The 19787-nt window shown below is 38.9% G+C and overlaps 1 protein-coding gene across 7 annotated transcripts in view; it reads right to left on the bottom strand.

Moving 5' to 3' along the window:
* The window catches only part of SVIL (supervillin), a 133021-nt gene that overhangs the window by 52447 nt on the left and 60787 nt on the right, over nt 1-19787 (bottom strand). For 3 of the 7 annotated variants that reach the window (XM_077788773.1, XM_077788766.1, XM_077788771.1), the window contains exons 2-6: nt 12718-12784; nt 7562-7653; nt 2732-2789; nt 2457-2608; nt 1375-2041 (exon numbers count right to left, since the gene is read on the bottom strand). In XM_077788773.1, the coding sequence (XP_077644899.1) occupies nt 1375-2041; nt 2457-2608; nt 2732-2739 (827 nt within the window). In that variant the 5' untranslated portion in view covers nt 2740-2789; nt 7562-7653; nt 12718-12784. Of the gene's footprint in view, nt 1-1374; nt 2042-2456; nt 2609-2731; nt 2790-7561; nt 7654-12717; nt 12785-15685; nt 16100-19787 lie in introns of those variants that run through there. The other 4 variants (XM_077788770.1, XM_077788769.1, XM_021542994.3 and 1 more) reach the window with 3 other exon arrangements.

The following is a 19787-nucleotide window of genomic DNA, read 5'->3' as shown; positions in this document are numbered from 1 at the left end:
CACTCATGAAATGTGGAAAGAGAGGTTGCCATTGAAGGCTGAGGCAAAAAAGTAATTGAGCCTTCTCCTCATCTGTTGTTATTAGTTTTGCTTTGACCTTCCCTATCCAACTAACATACCTGTAAAAGTCCTTGCCATGCTTTGCATCCCTTGCCAAATTCAGTTCCAGCTTGCCCCTCCTAACCTCATCTCTACACAGCTGAGTAAGAGCCCCTTTACTCTTCCCAAAACTCCTGTCTCTACTCACTACTATGCATTTGCTTCTTTAATAATCCAGATTGGTGTCTTTCTTTTTTTTCCTAATTTCTCACAATTGGAAACTGAAAAACTCTTGTGCTCTATGGAAAGCATAAATAGCTTACACCAAGCATAAAAAGTTTATACCCGTTACCTCAGTTTCTTAAAACAGTCAACACTACTTAGTATTATGCACATATATTTAAAATTAAGTTCTCATTTACATCATTTTTAGTTGCAACATTTTAAGTTAAGGTTTTACAGTTATTCTTTTCTATCTATCCATCTACCAAGAAATTAAAGACTCGCGCTTAGAGAAAATCATACTTTAAAAAAATTCTTAGTCATACACTGGTTTCAGTCAGCATAAGAATTTGACAGTATTTCTATACCACACTGAGAAATTGTAATGTAAATTTAGTGGAAACTAATTTTTTTTTTTCCTTTTGGAAGAATCTGGTAATTTACTCTTACCATAGTAAATTTGTCAAGTCCAAAGCAATTCAGCATAGAATTTTAACTTTGCCCTCTGCCCCTTCATGCACATATATATGTGATATCTGAAAAACTGACCACAGTTCAAAAAGATTTTTACACTTTCACATCAGGAAAACAAATCAACTATTATTTCAACTGCTCAAGACACTCTTCAGCTTTTAAGTTTGCAAACTGTTTTATTTTGACAGAAGCCATCATAAAGACAGTCAAATCTTCACTGAGAAACAGCTTGTCTCTACTTGGAAGGTCCCAGCCAACAATTACAAGATATAGAAGAAAGAAAGTTAAAGACTTGCTCTAACAAGTTATTAAAAAACCAAAAGACAAAACCCAAGGAGAGTTAAAACCATAATTCCTTCAATTCTAGTTTGTCCTCCCTACAAAGGGCCTAATTTTAGCAAAAATTCTATAAATATAAAGTGACAAGGACATAGCTAATTAGAGAAATAGCCACTTCCTTGTATCAGACACACACTGTGATACAATAAACCCAACTAATCCAGTCTGAGACATCTAAAGCAACTAAATACATTCTTCAAGGGCAATAAATACATTCTCATTAATACTGTAGACCCTGATGCAGAAGCTGATTAAGAGAAAGGGATCTACAGCAAAACAAAAAACAGAAATCACACTTACCTTTGTCTGCTGTTACTGTGCAAGGGCTGGTCATTCTGCAAGTGGGTCGGTGAGGCTGCCCGCTTTGGTGAAGGGAGGGACTCTCGGGGGGCTTGCTTTGGTGGCATTGGCACTTCGTTATAGCAGGAAGAGTCTCGACCAGAAAGTGAAAGGGAGACAGAACTATCCAAGGTTGCTGAAGGGTCAGAAGCCTGTCTAATGGCACTGTCATCTGCTTTTCTAACACCCTTTTCATTTGAGAGGTCATCTTTATCTTCACGGCTGGAGTACTCTTTGGAATCAGAAACTGAACTCTTTGATGCCTTTGTCTCAGTCCTGGAAAAATAGAGGGTGCCATAGTCCTTGTTTTCATCATCTTGCCTTTCACTTTTCACTCCCTTTCTTTCCACGTTGTCAGGATCTTTCCTTGCCCGTGTATATCTGGGTGAGTAGTCAGAATCCAAATCAGACTCAAGAGATAATCCATACTTTTCTGCCAGCTGGCGTCGCCTCTCTGCTTTGTACCTAGCTATTCTCTCTGCTTTTGACTCTAGTTCCTGGACATCCATGTTTGCTGTACTGTACAAGGGCTCTGTATTACCTCCTGTGGTTTCTGATCGGTATCTGGATGATCTGGGGTGTTTCTCTACAGAAGAATCTGAAGTTTCCTCCTCTTCATTTGATCTTCCTGTCAAAAGTGCAACACACATGAGCAAGTCCTTTCCAAAACTCCAAGTACCTTACCCACCTCTTGAACTGAGTGAACTAAAAGCTTTCTTACAAAAAGATTTTCTTACAAATCAAAGTGACTGCACAGACACATTATATTTTTGCACTTTTGTCTCCAAAAGCACATAAAAACAATTAAGAAATATGTATTAGGAATAATTCTTTAATAAGTAATAGTTCTCAATTCAAATAGTTAATTTAAAGCATTAAGAACAATCAACATTTTTCAAATAAGACAACTGGAGACTTAAAAGGCAAATTTTAAAAACCCCAACAACCTGACAGAGCTCTTCTGTAGAAGATCTCCTAGGCTGATAGTCTAGCAAACATGAAGGAATTCAGCAGTGCAAGATTGACTGCCATGTGCCACTTACCTAAGTGAGGGCTGTAAGGGTCAGTTGCACGCATATATCTTGGTGTATCTTCCTCTAGCAAACGGTGTGTGACTGATCCTGGGCAGTTTTGTAGAAGCATAGGTTGTGTATCATTTTCAATTCCCTCTAAGCGCCTAGCTATTCTTTCTTTTCTGAAAAATATGTGAAAAATGTGAAAACAGGCATCTTGAAGATTGGAGGGCAGAATTTCTACGAGGAGGTAACAAAACAAGCTGTGTGTTTTGTTTTACAGGCCAAACACTTTTTTCCTTTACCTTTTCATTTCCAAAAAATCTCGGTTGTTTGGTTCAAAGAGTTTCCTTAACTCTGAAACTGAGACAACAAAAGATTATGTAGCTTATAAAACAGTAAGTTTCAGAAACTTGCTAAAATGCTTTAGAATAAGAAGGAACAGTCAAATAAAGTTCAGCAGTTTGAAATAGCTTTTGTTAGGAAATGAGCATTTTCCTTGTTTTCCTAGTTTATTAAGTTTGTGATTTCAAAAGTGCATTAGGCACATAGGTGTGACCACCAAGTACTCCTCCCCTCCATGTACTTCCAGGCTAATCCCAAATCCACTATGCCATCCTAGCAGTTTTCAAGAGCTAGTATGTACTGGACAAGTTGTATTTTGATTAGCTGAGGTCAGGCTAGTAACCCATTTCAAAACCAGGTAGTATGGAAAGTCTTGTTACCCTGCCTACTCAAAGGTCAGGGACTGACTACGTTTAAAGAGAAACAGTAAGGAACAGGTCTCCTCTTCCTTACTTTCCTCTACACCCTTATATTGACTAAATCCAAAGAATCCCAGTGACTCATTGCTGAAGTGAAAATTACCATGCACCATCATGGTACTCTTGCATAGTTAATCACTTGCTACTTTGCTAACTTCCCTTGTAGTTTTAATTGGATATGCTTTCCTGCTCTTCCCCTGAACTCTTTGCTGGCATTAAGTGCCAGCAGACAGCTGCTTCAGTCCACAAAATAGTAGTGAACCAAGGGGAGGCACGATAGATGAAGTAATGCCTATATATACACACATATGTGCACGTGCAAACCACACTGGAGCAGTGAGTGCCACACAAGTAAGTGCAGTGTGACTTCTTACCACCAGCAAGAGAAATTGTCCAGGCTGCCCAGGGAAGCAGTGGACTGGGGTGGGGTGTGCCTAACACACAGACATGCACATCCACACACCCCCGTATTGTGGCCTTGGCAAATGTGGTGCTGAAAGCTGTGTGCACCTATTCTTGAGCCAATGCACCTCTGGGGTTCTAACCCTGTTGACCCAGGGATCAAAAGTTAAAGCAAGTGAAAGTCTATGCCTGATAAATTGGCAGAGATTGCCATCAAAAACACCTGATGAGTCAGGAGTGTCTAGCTGACATTGTTCCACTGCAGAGGTAAACATACCAGCTTATTTTTCTTGCTACCAGATCTCATTGCTCTAGATATTTAGATAAGTATTATTGCAACACCATCCTTTTAAAGGTCAGATGCAACTTTTCTGCCTTCCCTCTACTGCAAGAATTGAACATGCATGGCTTGGTCAAGGTTCCAGCTCAGCTGATTCATCCAGGAAGTTTGCTGTACTCAATACCAGCGCTCACACCTCATAGATACTGTTGACATTGACTGTCACATCAACCTTATGTGCTGAAAAGCCTGAAAGCAGAACTACAGATAAAATGTGCAGGATCAGCAAGAATTAACACATTCTGAGCCTGAACCAACACCAAAGCAAAGATGAGCCCTTATGTTGTGTTTTCACAGACTTTTCTCTCAATGCATGAACAATTTCCCCTGGTGCCCTGTCTACTCAAGCTGGGCTGGCAATGGAACTGTATTAAACAGAGAACTTACCCATTTGAAACCAGCCTTAATTTCAGATCCACACCAAAGAAAATGATTTCTCATAAAGACTTTGCTCTCATCTCCTCAAATCTACTGTTTAATTATATTCCACTAGCTATTAGAGTTTTTCTGTTCCATCTGTTGGGTATGTATATACAACACTGTCAAAACAAAACCCATAATTGTCTGTCTTCACACAAGTCAAAGGCCTCCAGAGCTCAGTTACTAAAATCACATTTAATCCAAATCCTGATCCTTTTTTTCCTCCTAGTCACCAATTTATACAGTAACCAAAACCATCATCAGAGAACAGGTCATTTACACAGCTTCAGTAAATCTCTAAAGCACAGCTTCATTTATTAGTGAAAGTCTTCTCTCCCCCCACCCCCAGAAAAGGAAACTTGACTATAAGTTGTCCACATACAAGAAATGTGGAACATCCAAAGAACTCCTAAAGCATTAGCTCAACACTCTCTTGCTACATGCTAGCTGAAGTTCCAGAGATTCTACTACCACTTTGCAGTCCTAAAAAGAGCACTGGTCTAATGAAAAATGTCTCCCAACACCTCCCCAAACAACATGGGACAAAAATAGCATGGACTACTCTATGCTGCCTTACACTTTTTCCAAGCTTGAGATTACAGAAGTAATTTCAGCTAGGTTGGCCAACATCTGCATAATTTTTTTGTGAAAGCAGTTCCAGCAATATTCTTCTTTTGGTAGGGAGGGAAAAAGAAGTACAAAAAATAAAAAGCAAAACCAAAAGAAGACAAAATGCAGAAAATCTTCTAGTGTAGTGGTTTCTTTTTGTAAAATAAAATATTTTACTTCAGAACATAAAAACCAATTGGAGACATTTCTCTCCCAAGGACACTGGTTGGCCCTTGCAAATTTAGGTGACCATTTCTCTTTTTTAGTTTACAACTTGAGTATGTTGGTGCCAGCTACCATTTGTCCATAGGATGTTTTCCTATGACCATCACAACAACATGACAGCGCTAAAAACCAGCAACACTTCTACCTAAAAGGTAGCACAAAAATCTGATTCAGCACACAAGAAAAGACTAAGAAGCTTAAAATAATTAATTTCACAGTAAAAGCTCCTTATCTAGATTACTTCATGGCAACACACTTTGTAAATACCATTGGTCAGTTAAGGGCAAAAGGAAGAACAGCCACATGTCAGAAACAGCTCTGAACTTGAGGCTTTATTTTAGGATATTGAGCAGGATGCTGTGGTACGATACCCTCTGAGGTAAACTGTCAAGAGGCATCTTAACTTTGGTAATTGTAGTCCTCAAAACAAAATTTACTGTGGAATACCCTTATTTAGGAAAAACAGTATTGCTCCCCACGTTGTCCTAGAATGAAAAAAAAAATACATTTGGAGCGCATCTTTTATTTTAAAAACTCCTTAAATTAAGGTGGAATATTTCTTATAGAAATATATATTCATAGAAATCTTTCAGCAACCTGCTACAGAATATAAACATGTTTATGCTGAAAGCCTTTTCGACAGCTGCAGAGGGGACATGTGAATAAAGTTGTAGCCATGTGACAGCAGTCTTCTTTTCACAATACAGAAGCTGCACAAACTCAATTAAGCCTTCCAAAAGTTTATAATAGAGGGGGAGCACGTACACTTATGAAGTCTGGATAGACATGGATCAAAAGGTTACCTGCCAGAGGATTAGTTGCTCAGAGATGGTAAATAGCCATTGCAAAACAGGTACCACACATTTTCATTTTGTGGAAAATTTAATAGAACAGCAAAGCCTACCAGCCTCATTCCTACTTCCTCCTCTCCACAACTGGAAAGGTGATGGTCTTAAAACTAGGCTGGAAAAACATTTATCTTCAGTTTATGCCAGCAAAGGTGTATTGACATGTTCAATGCCCAACTGCAGGCTTCAGTTAAGTCTCTATCAGTTGAAAAGTAAATATATTCCTTCAATTTCTCAACATATGCAAACCTGGATCAAAATTAGGCTCTAGAAAATAACCTGAATTTTCAAAAAGCCCTGGACTTTAAGTAGTCCCCTTGGAATGCAACCAAAAGCTCCCGCTGCTGTTTCTTAAGTCTGGTACAAATCAAATATGATGCCTTCATTATGAGAATATTTTTTTGAAAAATAGAACATCCTAGAATAGAAATTAGTTCACTGAGAAGCAACTTACAGATAAGGCTTCTCAAGTGAAGGCTCAGTTAAAAGTTGCTGGCCACATGGCTGTAAGGCTAAGTGTAAGGAATAATGAGGGACTATGGATTATTACTGTCTGGTGCTCTCAGAAGCCTGTATTTTATAAATGCACATCACTCTATTCCAACATTTTGCCAACAGTGTTTTTTTTCTGAACATCTGTAATGACTATAATTAAAAGCAAGCATGCTTAAATAGCACTTAAATGTTATGCTGGAAGAAGTGTTCCTTTCTAGAGGAACTCTGCAAAAAATGACATTAAAAGAGCAAGCCAGTTCCTTTATGTTAGAATTAGTGCATTTAGTCTTGTAGCTTTGTAGCTTGTCTGAAAAGAGTAAATACCACCAGAACATAGACACACACAATTTTAATCCAAGTTCTGACATCCACAACATCCTTGAATGAAAGCAACATCTTTGTGCCAGTCGCACATAGTTCTTCAGTCAAACGTCACCCTTTGGAGGTCAAGCACATCATGATTTTCTCTAAATAATTCAAGAGAATTAATTCTTGCCTCTACCTCAATGATAAAGATGGAACTGCTGTTTTCTTCAGAAACTACTCAGACTAAGATAGACGTTTACAAAATGTAAAATATCCTCCAAATTAAACTCCATATGTACTGTAGGCCTTTTAGCATGCAAGACAAAAATTCAAGTGCAGTCAATTAGGTCATGCAAGCACAGTGACTCAACCAAAGGGGCCAGAAAAGGGCTATGACTCTTAACAAGTCAAGCTAACACTTTTGAACCCTGGATTAATCTAACTGTAAAAGGAAAGTCTCTGAAGTTTTGGTTTTCAACTACTAACCTACTGAAACCAGGTAAACAAAGCTGAACTTTATGAAGCAGGGATGTAGGAAGGTCTCATAAAAGAGCATTGTGGTTCAACCCGTTTCATCCTTCATGCTTCTTTCATACTTTGCAGGGAAAACTCATTTACAAAACATCTGTGCTCAAGTGATTTTAACTGTGCCTTGTACTTGCATAGATGAAACTTCACATGCTGTTAAATTACCACTTGTGCTCATAACATGCCTCCCTTACCTACCTTTGGGAAGTACTGCTAAGAGATTAGCATCAATATCCTTTGTGCTGTTCGCAAGTTCTTCTTTATCTTCAAATGAGAACTCCTTCTGAAAACTAAAAGCAACATCTGGTTTACACAACTGTGGATGTCTCTGCTACAAATCAAATAAACCCAAGACATAACCAATTTACTGCAAGATAGTCTAACGGAGGTACCAAAGAAAATATTTTCCCTAAGAATGAGCTAAGAAATAACCCAAAGAAACTCAGAAAGCCAAACCTAACATAATTTGAAACTTGTTTGGAACTGTCTATGACACATTTTTGCATTCAATTACTGACTGCTTTCAAAATGCTCTATTAAGCAAGTACATTGAAAATAATCTATATTGAATGGTTCTTCATAAATATTAAAATATGTCATCAAATGCAGTACTGCATGTACACTCCACCTAGAAGGCTTCTGCATGACTACTTTGTTGTTGTTACTGCACTGTTCTCTGGATCTTACACAGTTTATAATATGCTAATAGGAATTCCAGATAATTTAATTTTATACCATGTCTTTTCAAAGCAGGAAAACTGCCCATTTATATGAAACTAAATATTTCTTTAAATAACTTTGTTAAATATATCAATTTTAACTGTAAAATGTAGGTGTCATAATGGTCTAAACTAGATCCCAGCTGTCTACAGAGACTTTTTGGAGGAAGTGTTGTGTTCCTCCTTGTATAGCAAGACTTTTTTTTCTCAGTTAATAAAAATAGAGAACAAATTATTGTATCCAGCCATTGTGACTATCCCAGCTGGGCATAAGAAAACTTATAATGGTCTTACAACCTTTAGTAAACTGTGTAGACAAGCGTAACAGATATAAATCCTCACAGTGATAAAAGGTTCTTCATTTTGTCATAGTAGTGGTGTGCTGTATGATTTAATGTTATTCTGATAAGAAAAACTGCACAATCTTACTGTTGGGAAATCCTTCCTTAGGACAGATTTTAAATGGCAGCTTTTTTTTTTTTCAAGGGTATGAATTCTGTACTCACTGTTTCCAAAGAACAATTCTCATTGAAAAGAGTTTTAACATATAGTGACTAATGTTTCATAAGTGTTCCTGTTTATAAATATATTGTTTATAAATAACATCCTTTTTAAGATATTGAGGGGAGAATGAAACCCTTGAAATGACAGTGAAGAAACTGGGCTGTGTCACAACCAGGCACCATGCCACCTGCTGCAAATTGTCTCTAACAACTGCACTTGGAGAAATTATTCCAGGTAATGCCAAGAAAAGCAATGTTAGCCACTAGAGAAAATAACAAATAGAAGATGGAGAGCTGCAATAAGCTGTCCACTGGAAAGAACTGTGTGTCCTTACACAGCAAACACATGGTAATTGAACAAAACAAAAATCAAAACACAATGAAAACATAGCACACAGCAGCCACAAGCAAATGGATCCATGTGTAATCTGAGACTGAGCAGAGACTCAGACAGTTAACTGGATGTGTTTCTATGCCTGACCCCACACTGCCAACACTTTTAATTCTTACTAGTCTCACAATATATTCTTTTCTTACATACACACTTCTGGAGAACCCTGAATGGAGAGACACCCAGTCCCCATGTGAAAGCAGTTTCTACTCTTAGCTGAGGATGAGTTCTAAAAATGCAAATAATGTGGCCTAAGGCTATAAACCAACCCAGAATTTATTCTGCCAAATGAACTTAATTACATAAGACAAAAGAGCTGAAGCATCCATCTCATGACTTTTGAATACCTGGGCTTTATTTAGCAGTATCTCCACTTGCTCTCATGATGCCTGTGACAATACAGCACCGTAAGTTTCCCTAAACAAAATCCTTGTTTAAATGAACTGTGAGTGAACACCCACCACTATGCCTAATTCCCACGTGAATTTCCAAGGGTAAAATAATGGAATCAGGACTGGCAGTAGCCTGATGGTTCTATAAACAACCGTATTATTGGATTGCTTCTAAACTAGTTACATTCACTCCTGCTCCTCCCCTCCAGCGAGTTCTAGCGACTTTGAAGGCGGAGGTTCTTTAAACCTTGTTTAAATGTCTGTCACTGGGTTTCCAACCATTTGTTCTCGTGCCAGTGTTGTCAGCTACCTTGTTTATTTTTTTTTAAATGTACTCAGATTTCTCATGACAGGCTCTCAGTCTCATTGATTATCTGTTACAATGTCCTCTACTTATTCCAATTCTAAGTAATCTTTTTTTGTATATGGTGAACGGAATTGGGTTGATTCCAGACTTAGGTCTTAGCAGTATCTTATGAAAGTATGATTTTTTTAATAGAGAAAGCAGTTTACTGAATGCTGGGATCTACAACACATTTGCCTTTTTACATATGCACTTTATTGGTTAGTCATTCCTGCATGAGAAACTAATATGCAAAGGCTTTGCTTTCATCAGTTGCAAGTGACAGAAAAATTTATCAGCCCCCAATGCACAACTGTGCACTTAGTATTATTACATTACATCCTTTTTCTATTACTCCTCAAGGTCATCCAGTTCTTCCTGTATGGGAGCTCCCTCCTCCTCTATACAGGGGGTGGCTTGCAGCCTTTGCTCACTGGCAGATTTCATTAAAATTCTTTAAATAACCACAAACTTCCTAAGCTTAACCCTCGCTGCACTAGACAGCATTACAGGTTGTCTGCTTTGTGAAAGTCCCTTCACAGTTTCCCTTATGCCCTCATTTTCCACTTCCCACAGGACAGACTGTCAACCATTACTGTTTATTTTTTAAAGATTAACAATTTTCATATACTGTTTTATCCACAATTTAGGAGTTTTATCTCTTCAGAGACATTTTTTTTTTTTTTTGCTCTCTCTTGCTAGGCTGCAGGTGGAATTGCTTCTTTTAAATGTTTGCACATGAGAAAACTAAAATGTTTTAATCCAATACATAATTACATTGCTTTCCCATTCACAGAGGATTCAGAGACAGCACTGCTCTGAAGATGACAGAGTCAAGCCAAACAATTGAGTATTTATAGACACATACATCAAATGAGTTCTAAAAATGAAAGTAGGCATATTTAGGACATGTCACAGTCTTCAATGAGAACATTCATTAGTACTCTAAATTGAGTTGGAATGATGTTAAAGCAATTCAGTGATGTTAAGGCAATTCCAAATAGCAAAAAAAAAATTACACGAGGTACTCATCACCATTTATAAGTGTTTTAAAAAACAAATTAATAAGTAATTCCTTAACAAGACTTCCCTTTCTCCTCAAAGGGATACTTCCAAGCCTCTCCCTGCTTTATTAGTTTCTCTGCTGGAGGAGCAGTCGCAGCATCAATTCATTTGCTTAAGCAGAGTCAGATAGTCAGAGTTGGATTGCCAAATATATTGTACCTTCAAACTCATTCAAAACCCTTTTCTAGTAATATCACAACTACATCTAGTCATGCTGTAAATTTAAGTGCAGATTCTGAGCAGCAGCACTATGAATTTTTGCACTTAATAGCTAGGCTGTGCACATTTATTATTAAAATAATTAGGGAATACATGCGTTTCTCTAAATAAAAAAAAAAAAAATAACCGGATGCTTGAAAGAATTCTTTCTTGAAGTCCCTGATAAATCTGGAAATTGAAAGAGGAACTTATTGTCCTTCCCTTGCTTAAAATATAGCTTTTGATCATGACTGCATTTATGAAATGCAATCAACAGCATGAGGTTCCACCAGTTTGTTTCACAAAGGATTTGTGTGTGGCTTGGCCTCAGGTCCTCAGCAAACTCATTATACTCCCCAGTGTTCAGGAATTCAGATGATTCCTGTTAAAACACAGGCAATAATATTTCACAGTCTCAATAGTTTTCCTTTAAAAACAATGTATAATGCAGGATTAGTAGAGTACTTGACAGTCTCAGTAGTTGCATTGTTCTGGCAACTTCCAAAGTGCGAGCTGCATGCTGTACATCAGGGATTCCAGGCTGAAAACTTCATCTGCTCCTGCTGCTGCAGCAGCAGCATATGGTTTCTAAATAGCTGTCCCACTAACCTAGTTACATGCCCAAAAGCAGCTAGAAGTTAGATCCAAATGCCACTGGTAACACTGACCTGCCATCCCAATTAAAACTAGGGCCTATACTGAGATTTTATGATTGAAGTACAAAACCCATTTGTACACCTGCCTGCAAGGTGCTTGCTGTTCACTTTTCTTCTCTTTCTCTACCTCCAGGAGAACTTCCTTCCCTGGACTTTTATGTAAAAGGCCCATTCTGCAGTCATGTCCTTCTCTACTTCTCTCATCGCTACTTTCCCCTAGCTGCTTCCATAGCACAGTGTGCCTTGTGCACCCATTCCCTCCATCTTCTGCAGGACCTAAGAAACAACATGGCAGGGAACCAGGTGTGCTCTAGGTGTGTGCACTGACTGAAAAGAAGCTTGCAAACATGTGCCTGTGCACCTCTGGCAGGTGGGTTCATGTGCAGCTGAGCCAATGAAACAGCTGGTTCCTGGGGCAAGAGTAGATTCCCAACTCCTGACCTCCTCTCTGTGCCATTGTGAAAGAGTCCAGCAAGCACAAACATGGACACCCAAGGCAGCTGGAGCAAGGGTGGGAAGAGAAAGGGAATGTGACCTGCCTTCTTGCTTAACTAGTTAAATGTGTCCCCTTACTCAGCCTTGTGCAACTGTGCCCTAAGAACACAAACCACGAGGCAGCCACAGCCCTGCATGGGAGCAGCAGCACCAGTTCCAGTCCACTCATCTCTGCAGGGTCCTCTTCTTTTCGCCCCCAGACTGCTCCCTGCAAGGATGTATAATTAATTCACCCACTTCAGCCACCTGCTTTTACAGACAGGTAAGTGTTTCAGGCTGGCTCACACTGGATGTCTGTACTCTGTTCATGCCACGCAAGGAAAAATGGGCATTAAAATGGGCATTGCAATGGCAGGAAGCTCAGTGCACAGTGGGACTTTCCCCTTTAGCAATGCCAGCTAGAAAATTTAACATTACTTTAGAGGCAGTTGGTGTTTTCAATGCTTGATCAGAGCATCTGCTCTGTACAAAAACTTGGTCCTGTGAGAGGACCAATAACCACTTCTGACAAAAGAATAAATGTAGATTCAAGCAATGAAGGAAAATTACTGCACCCAACCCTCTTCACCGGGTGAGAAAAACTCAACCTTACCTTAACGCTCTCTTCCTTAGGAGTAGTCGTGAAGGCTTAAATCTGATTGAGTTTCCTTTGGCAAAATCTGTGAAATAGAAAAAAATCACACCATTGTGAAGATCCTGCAATAAATGGGGAACTTCTGGTACACTAGGTTATAGTTTCCAAGCATAGCCTTTTTCCCCTGCAAAAGACTGTGCAGAGGCCTTCTCTCTAAGCAAAGGAGCACCAGCTGGCATGTCCAAGATGCTGAAAAACCAAAGCTTTGCAAAAATGAATACAGACAGTAGGCACATCAAAAGCATCAACACTTTATGGAACATTTTACGGAACTGCCATGCCCTAATATTTGTGGTGTAGCAATACAGCCTGAGGTGGTCATTTAAACTCACTGTCTCCCAGTTTATAAAATGGGCAATGGACTTGTTTATGAAGCACTCTGCAAATGAAAAGTGCTGCAAGCAGCAAAAGTCTTTTTGGCTGCAGCCTGGCAATACTATAAAAACTGCATATTCACTGCAGAAGCCAAGAGATGTCCAGCTGAGGATTTGTTGCAACAGTATTACACCATCCATGACAGAAATATTTCTGAAGATTGTCTACTGTTTGGAAGCTCCCTTTTTTTTTTTTTTCTGAATAGTCTTACAACATGTATTTCACAGAGGAACTCATGTTTACACTGAGAGCAAAATTGCAGCCTTATGTTAAAAACCATGTATGACAAAGCCTCTGGGTTCTCAAAACTGTGTGAATCATAATAAGCAATGGGCGACCTCCCCACACATCTCCTAGATTCAACTTTTTCATTTCTGCAGTCAAGTGCATCACCAGAGGGTCTAAATGATGACCAGTGGCAAGGGGGAACAGGGTTCCAAGCACCCTCTCCCTCCATTCAGGAGGGTGCAAGCAAGACACCCCAAACACTGCCAGCCAGGAGCTCTGGGACTGCTGTGCAAAAACACATGGAGCTACTGACAACTTACTCCCAATGAAAAATTGCCTTCCATCCCCATCTGTATTAAATCTACTACCCAAGACCCTACATTAATAAACAGTTGGTCACTGACACAGCAATCATTTTATTTTTCAAAAACAGACCTAGACTTTAGAACACAGTCCAGACTTTAGAGCATTTCAGTTGCAGCTACACTCCTATTACTCTACCTCAGAGCTGAGATTTAACTATTTCAAGGAAGACCTAACTGCAAAAAAATATTTTTTTGCTTATGCACAGTATTTTAAGTCTGGGTAGAATGTCTCTTATTTTTGCAGAAAGGGTTTAATGAAACTTACGACAATATGAGTCTTAATTTAGAGAATGTACATTTTGTCTAAGCATTTCAAAAACTTCTTACCCTCTTCCATTTCCTTCTGCCACCTCTACAGGTATAAAGATTGAAACAAACTTTTTAAAAGTAACAGAAAAAAAGTTTATTTTAACAACTTGATAAAGAAGCTTAAAATGTGCAAAAAGGCATTTTCTAGGCATCTGCTACAAGTCAGCGCAGATTTCAAGCAGCTTTGCTAATAGCAGTCTTCAACTTTAATAGGCAACTTTTCCTGTTTTTGTTAACATTCATTTTCTCTTTCCATTAATGGAGAATAAAGCACACAGATTACACAAAAACATCTTGTTAGATCAAAACAGAATATTGTAAGAAAAACAGTGTGAATGACATATAAATAATTATATTTTATATTTTACACTACAGCATTAAAAAGAATACTCTGAGCCATATGGATCCCCTAAAAAGGCAAGATTTACTTTGAGAGGACTATGCACTAACTTCCAAAGCCCAGCTCAGTATCAGCTTAGCTAATCAGAACCAGGCATATCTTAAATTTATAGCTGTTCTAACAGGATGCAACCCATCCTAGAATTATTGGCACTGGAACAGCTGTCCACCATGAAAACCACAAGTAGACCACAGAGAAATTCTGCCTAGCCCAGCCAAAATTGGGGAGGGAATATGAGAAGAGAAGAAAGGAGGCTGCATTGCTTCCCTGGGAGCAGAGAGGGAGAAGGGCTGCTGGGAGGGGCACATCAGCCAGTTTGGCTCTTGCACCCCTTAAACACATTCAGCAACATTCATACACACATCTTTAATGCCTCAAAATCATCTTAAAATTTTGCTGTGTTTCACAGGGGTGAGTCCCAATCTTCCCCCACATCCCAAACACAGAAAAACTTAGCAGACAAATTCCATTATGGAGTTTTGATATGTTATGTATTTCCTCCTGTTCAAATTAAACACCATGTGGGGGGGATTAAAGCCCAATAAAAACTTACTTACCACAATATGGAAGTCTTAAATACAAACACAGGAGGAAAACTAAACAAGTCTGCATCAAAAGACAATAAATATGCCCGCAAAAGAAACATCAGTTTAGCAGAGTCTTATTCAATGGTTAATTTAAAGATGAAAAACCACCCTCACTGTACACGATAGACAGAAGAAAAATATTTACAACAGCATTTTGTTCTGTTTTGTTACTGAAGAATTCTAAACATGTTCATAATTATATTATAGCAATTTAAAATATTTTTATTCAAAATTAAGAGTATCTTTACTGAAGTGTAAATCAGACTTGTTAACAAGTTTAACCATTTGTTCTGTTGAGTTCCCTCTCTCTTAGGCACAAACTACCCAATAAAACCACTACCCATAATTTAATATGTAGGAAATTTAAAATGAACACTCTGAAAAGAAAAAGTAGATATAACCTTCCAGCGCTACTTAGTATATTTAAAGGTCCTAAGTCGGTGGCATGCTAAGCTAATTAAAAGATCCATCTAATCGGATCTTTCAAAAGTGTCCTTTAGGAAATAACAAAATAGCCTAGGTGACTAACTGCATACTGATTGCTAAAGTACCTAATGCAGCTGCAGGAGAGACAGTCAAACAATATTTACACATGCAGACATATATAGGAGAGATTAAACACAAACAAACTGCATTTTCTTTTATCTTCTTGGAACCCTTACCTTGCTCCTCAGAGTATTTAACATTTCCCAAATAGCTGGAGATCCAAGGATTTCTGAACATGGTTGCAGAAACAAAGGATTCGGCAAAGAGAAACTACAATAGCAGCTAATTCTCAAGCAGCCACAGCCCTTAGGCCTGTCTGAGGAATATCGTGTAGAGATTTTTCATAGCACAGGACTGGAGCTGTCAGGCTATCGCGTCCCAGGGAGTGCAGTAAATGCAGAGCAATAGGCTGCAAGCCGGAGCAGCTCAAGCCAGTAATCAGATTACGAACAGAAATTAGGCACATGAATGCTAAAACAGATTGGGCAATGGTGATTGGGAGATTTCTAATATTACCACTTCAAAGATCCAGCCAAATCGCACATTATATTCCTGCAAAACGAATGCAGAGCCCCTGACTCCTCATTTTAAGAAACCAACCAAACAAAAAAAAACCCCAACAACAACAGAAAAAATGTCGAGAAGAGGAATAATTCCTTCATATCTCCAATCAGGATAAATTGCAGTGCTTACTTAAGAAAAACAGCACCCAGGCTGCCAAAAAATGGAGTCTGATAATCATAGCATTGTGCTTAAATGTTTTCCCTATTAGTTGGAACATTTAAAACAGAGAAGATTTATGGATAACATATGAGCAAAATTACTGGTGGGGGTAGGGATTTAAGAACAGACACCACAGATCCAAATATTTTAATTCGAGGCAGAAGGTGAAAAATTGCACTAAAGTACTGTCTAGCTACCTTTTCTTTTTTTCTTTTTTTTTTCTTTTTTTTTTTTTTTTTTTTTTTATTAAACAGGTTTGATGGATTTTGGATTTGAAGAGTTGGAATCCTTTCAGCTAATTTTGAAAGTCTGGAAATATTTATTTGCAATGGTGCAATAACTCTGGTTTAGTCGCCCACACTGAACTACCTGATGGTCTAACACAGATACAATGAAGCATTAAAATGTGTGATTGAAACAGGTCCATGCTTAACTTAACCCCATACAAACAAACAGGGAAGTCTATCAGCTTCCCTCCAACAGACTTCTTCCCTTCCAAAAGAACTCAGCTACTATCAGTATTACAGGCTGAGGGAGCTGGGGTGGCTCAGCCTGGAAAAGGTTCCAGGGAGACCTTAAAGTGCCTTCCAGTATCTAAAAGTGGCTACGAGAAAGCAGAAAAGGGACTTTACAAGGACCTGTACATAGGACAAGGGGTAATGGCTTTAAGCTGAGGAGGGGCAGGATATTAGGAAGAAATTCAAGTTATTGCAATGGATAGAAGAACATGCATTCTATCTTGTCTAATGCACTTAATATTTGTTTTAATATTTTTATTTTTAAAAACATAAATAGTGTTGGAGTCAACCTAATCAAAGCACCTTTTCTTAGCTGATCTTTCAACAGCCCAGAGTTCCCTGGAACGAGAGTCACCCAACACAAGGAATATGGCCTTGAGGCCTCTGACTCATCAAGCTTGAACTTCTCTGTTCAGAAATATTTGATGGTACATACCACGTTTCTTTTCTTTGCCTGTAACCTTGCCACCTCTAGTGTTTAATTCTAACCACTCCCAGCACTACCAATAGAACACAAACCAACACTGCTGTGCACTCCTGACCAGCTGTGGAGGCCTCCATGTACCTGAGCCTAATATATACAAAAAAATCTGTAATCTGTCGGCACTAGTCCAAACCTGCAATTAACATGAAAATCTGGTGCTTTTTGGCCTAGGCATAAGTGCAGGTGTGCTTAAAACACAAAATATGGGGCAGAACTAAGGAGCTGCTGGTAACAGTTAATGGGGAAATTCTGGACCAGGATAAGTATTGGTATAGCAACAAGAGACCCTGCTCCCAAGAAAACCTTCTTTCCCAACCCTGCCTGTCTGAACACTGTTTATCTGATCTTGTGAATAGAGGTATTGAGCATTTTAAAGCACCTGTAACTCATTTGGTACACAGTAAGGGAAGTTTCTGATAAAGCTCAGGTAAACACCACTCATTTGATAAATATTGTGTCTTCAATCTTTAGGAAGGCTGAAGGAGAAGTTAGACTTGAGAGCTGAGCTGATGCAATAGTTCAAGCCTGCCAAGAAAGACAGTCCTAGCCATCATTCCTCCTGCTGCAGAACCTCTGCTATGTCCTGCTCCCCTAGCCTGACAACTAAAGTGGTAGCAAATATTCCCTTGTATTTTTGCTGGGTGTGCTTTTCAGGAGATGCCTGAAAAGAACAAAGAAAATGGCACAAGATCTTATGATCAGGAAAAGGATCAACTTTTCTGGCTAACAAAGGAGGTGGGCTCAGCTCAAATGTCACCCCTCTGTCTGGCAGTGTCCCCTACAACAGAGAGGAGGGGTATGGTTGTTTTTGTGGAAGGCAGGGACAGGCTCCCCCATTCCTCTGCTATACATCATCCTCAACATTTTGTCCCAGTGAATGAGGTGCAAAAGGGAAAGCACAGAGAGCTGCAGAAAGACAGGAAAACTCTGGAATGCCTTTCACAATTGTGTAATTTTTAAATAGGCTCTTGCTTGTGCTGTTCACATTCTGCCTACAGTACACAGTAAGAAGCCATTCTCAGCAAGTGGTCTGGCTACCACCTGGGAAGAAATATCTGTGATAGGCTTTGGTGAAAATAGGACTCCTTTTCCTACTATATACATCTGGTCAAGAATCCAGGGGCTACCCCATGGAACCAAAGAGAGATATTATAGGGGAAAGTAAAATATTCAATTAAAAAAAGAATCTCTATCAAGCTCTTCACAAAATTACCTAGAGTTTGGCTTCGAAATCTCTTCACATTGGATGGAAGGTGATCACCAGCCATTGCTCTGTGGACAGGACCTATGATTTAACATTCCTAGCACTGCTGCTGATACTGAAACTGTGCTGCTGTGCAGAATCTGCAATCCCAGGGTTAATTCAGTGTTGATTCAAGATGAGGGGTATGTGTCAGCACTGCTTCCAATATTAAAACTCTGAGATGTTGGAGCCTTTGGGTATTACAGCAATGCTATGCACTTCACACAGATCATTTGGAATTCTGAACTGTAGGTAACTGACCACTTCTGTCCCTCCTTTCCACCAAAAAGGGACCACCTGTCACAAGAGGAGTCCCTGTGCTGGCCCTTAACCAGCTTTGGAAGTGGAGAAGACAGTGCAAAAACAGTAAGTCAGCAGAGTCAAGCAAGGTTATCAAGAAAAGAAGTCTTGGATTTAACATTTTGCTGCTTATTTGAAAACAGCAGATTTAAGAATAAACTTTTCCCAAAGGAAGAGAAATTAATCTCCAAATACTTGATGAAGAAAGGAGGAAGAATAGTTCGTCCTTCAAAAATGACCCAGTCTCCAGGACCTACAAGTGTGCTCAGCCAAACTACATTATCAAGGCTGTGTTACAAATCAGTAGTAATGTTCTGGTCCCCCTCTGCCATCATTAATTCTTCAGCATTAGCAGTTTCCAACATAAGCAAACACAGAGAGAACAACAGTTCAGCCATCAGAAAGGGGGCAGCCCAGTGGGAAGCTAAGTTTGCAGTCATCTGGGCTTAGAGCTGGAGGTTAAGCATGTATACATTTCAAATGTGAGACAGCTCATGAAAGACCAGCTGGCAGTTAAATGTTGTTCTGAAGCTTCCCACAGGAAGAGAAGGAAAATATCTTCCTTTTGTCTGGCAAAACTAATAGCTATAATCAAAGCTGGAGCTTAAACGACTTGCAAAACACTTCCCAACTTACAGGCCTGCCAGCCCCAAAGCCCTAAGGAGTTATGAACCAGGTCCCACCTAGATCAGGCCTTTCTTCCTCTTGAATTTTGATAACTTATGAATTTATATTTAGAAGTGTTTAGAAGTGATAAAGAGAGGTAGATACTTTGTTTTGACTTGTAGTTATCATAAAAGCAAAAATCAAAGAAGTCCATGACAGCTGTTTGAAGAAAACCTAAAAATAAAATAAAATTTTAAAGAAATCAACAATGCAGAGGAAGGAAAACCCACAGTGACTGCATGAAACTTTCTGCAAATATACTAGTTAGGTAAACAGGAATCTGAACAGTACAGAAAACTGAGATGATCTGTATAAATGTAATAATGAAGTGATGTTTTCATCCA

Source organism: Lonchura striata, chromosome 1 (genome assembly GCF_046129695.1).
Source record: "Lonchura striata isolate bLonStr1 chromosome 1, bLonStr1.mat, whole genome shotgun sequence".
Lineage (NCBI taxonomy): Eukaryota > Metazoa > Chordata > Aves > Passeriformes > Estrildidae > Lonchura > Lonchura striata.
Note: the sequence above shows the minus strand (reverse complement) of the source record. Positions and strands in the feature narration are given on the sequence as shown.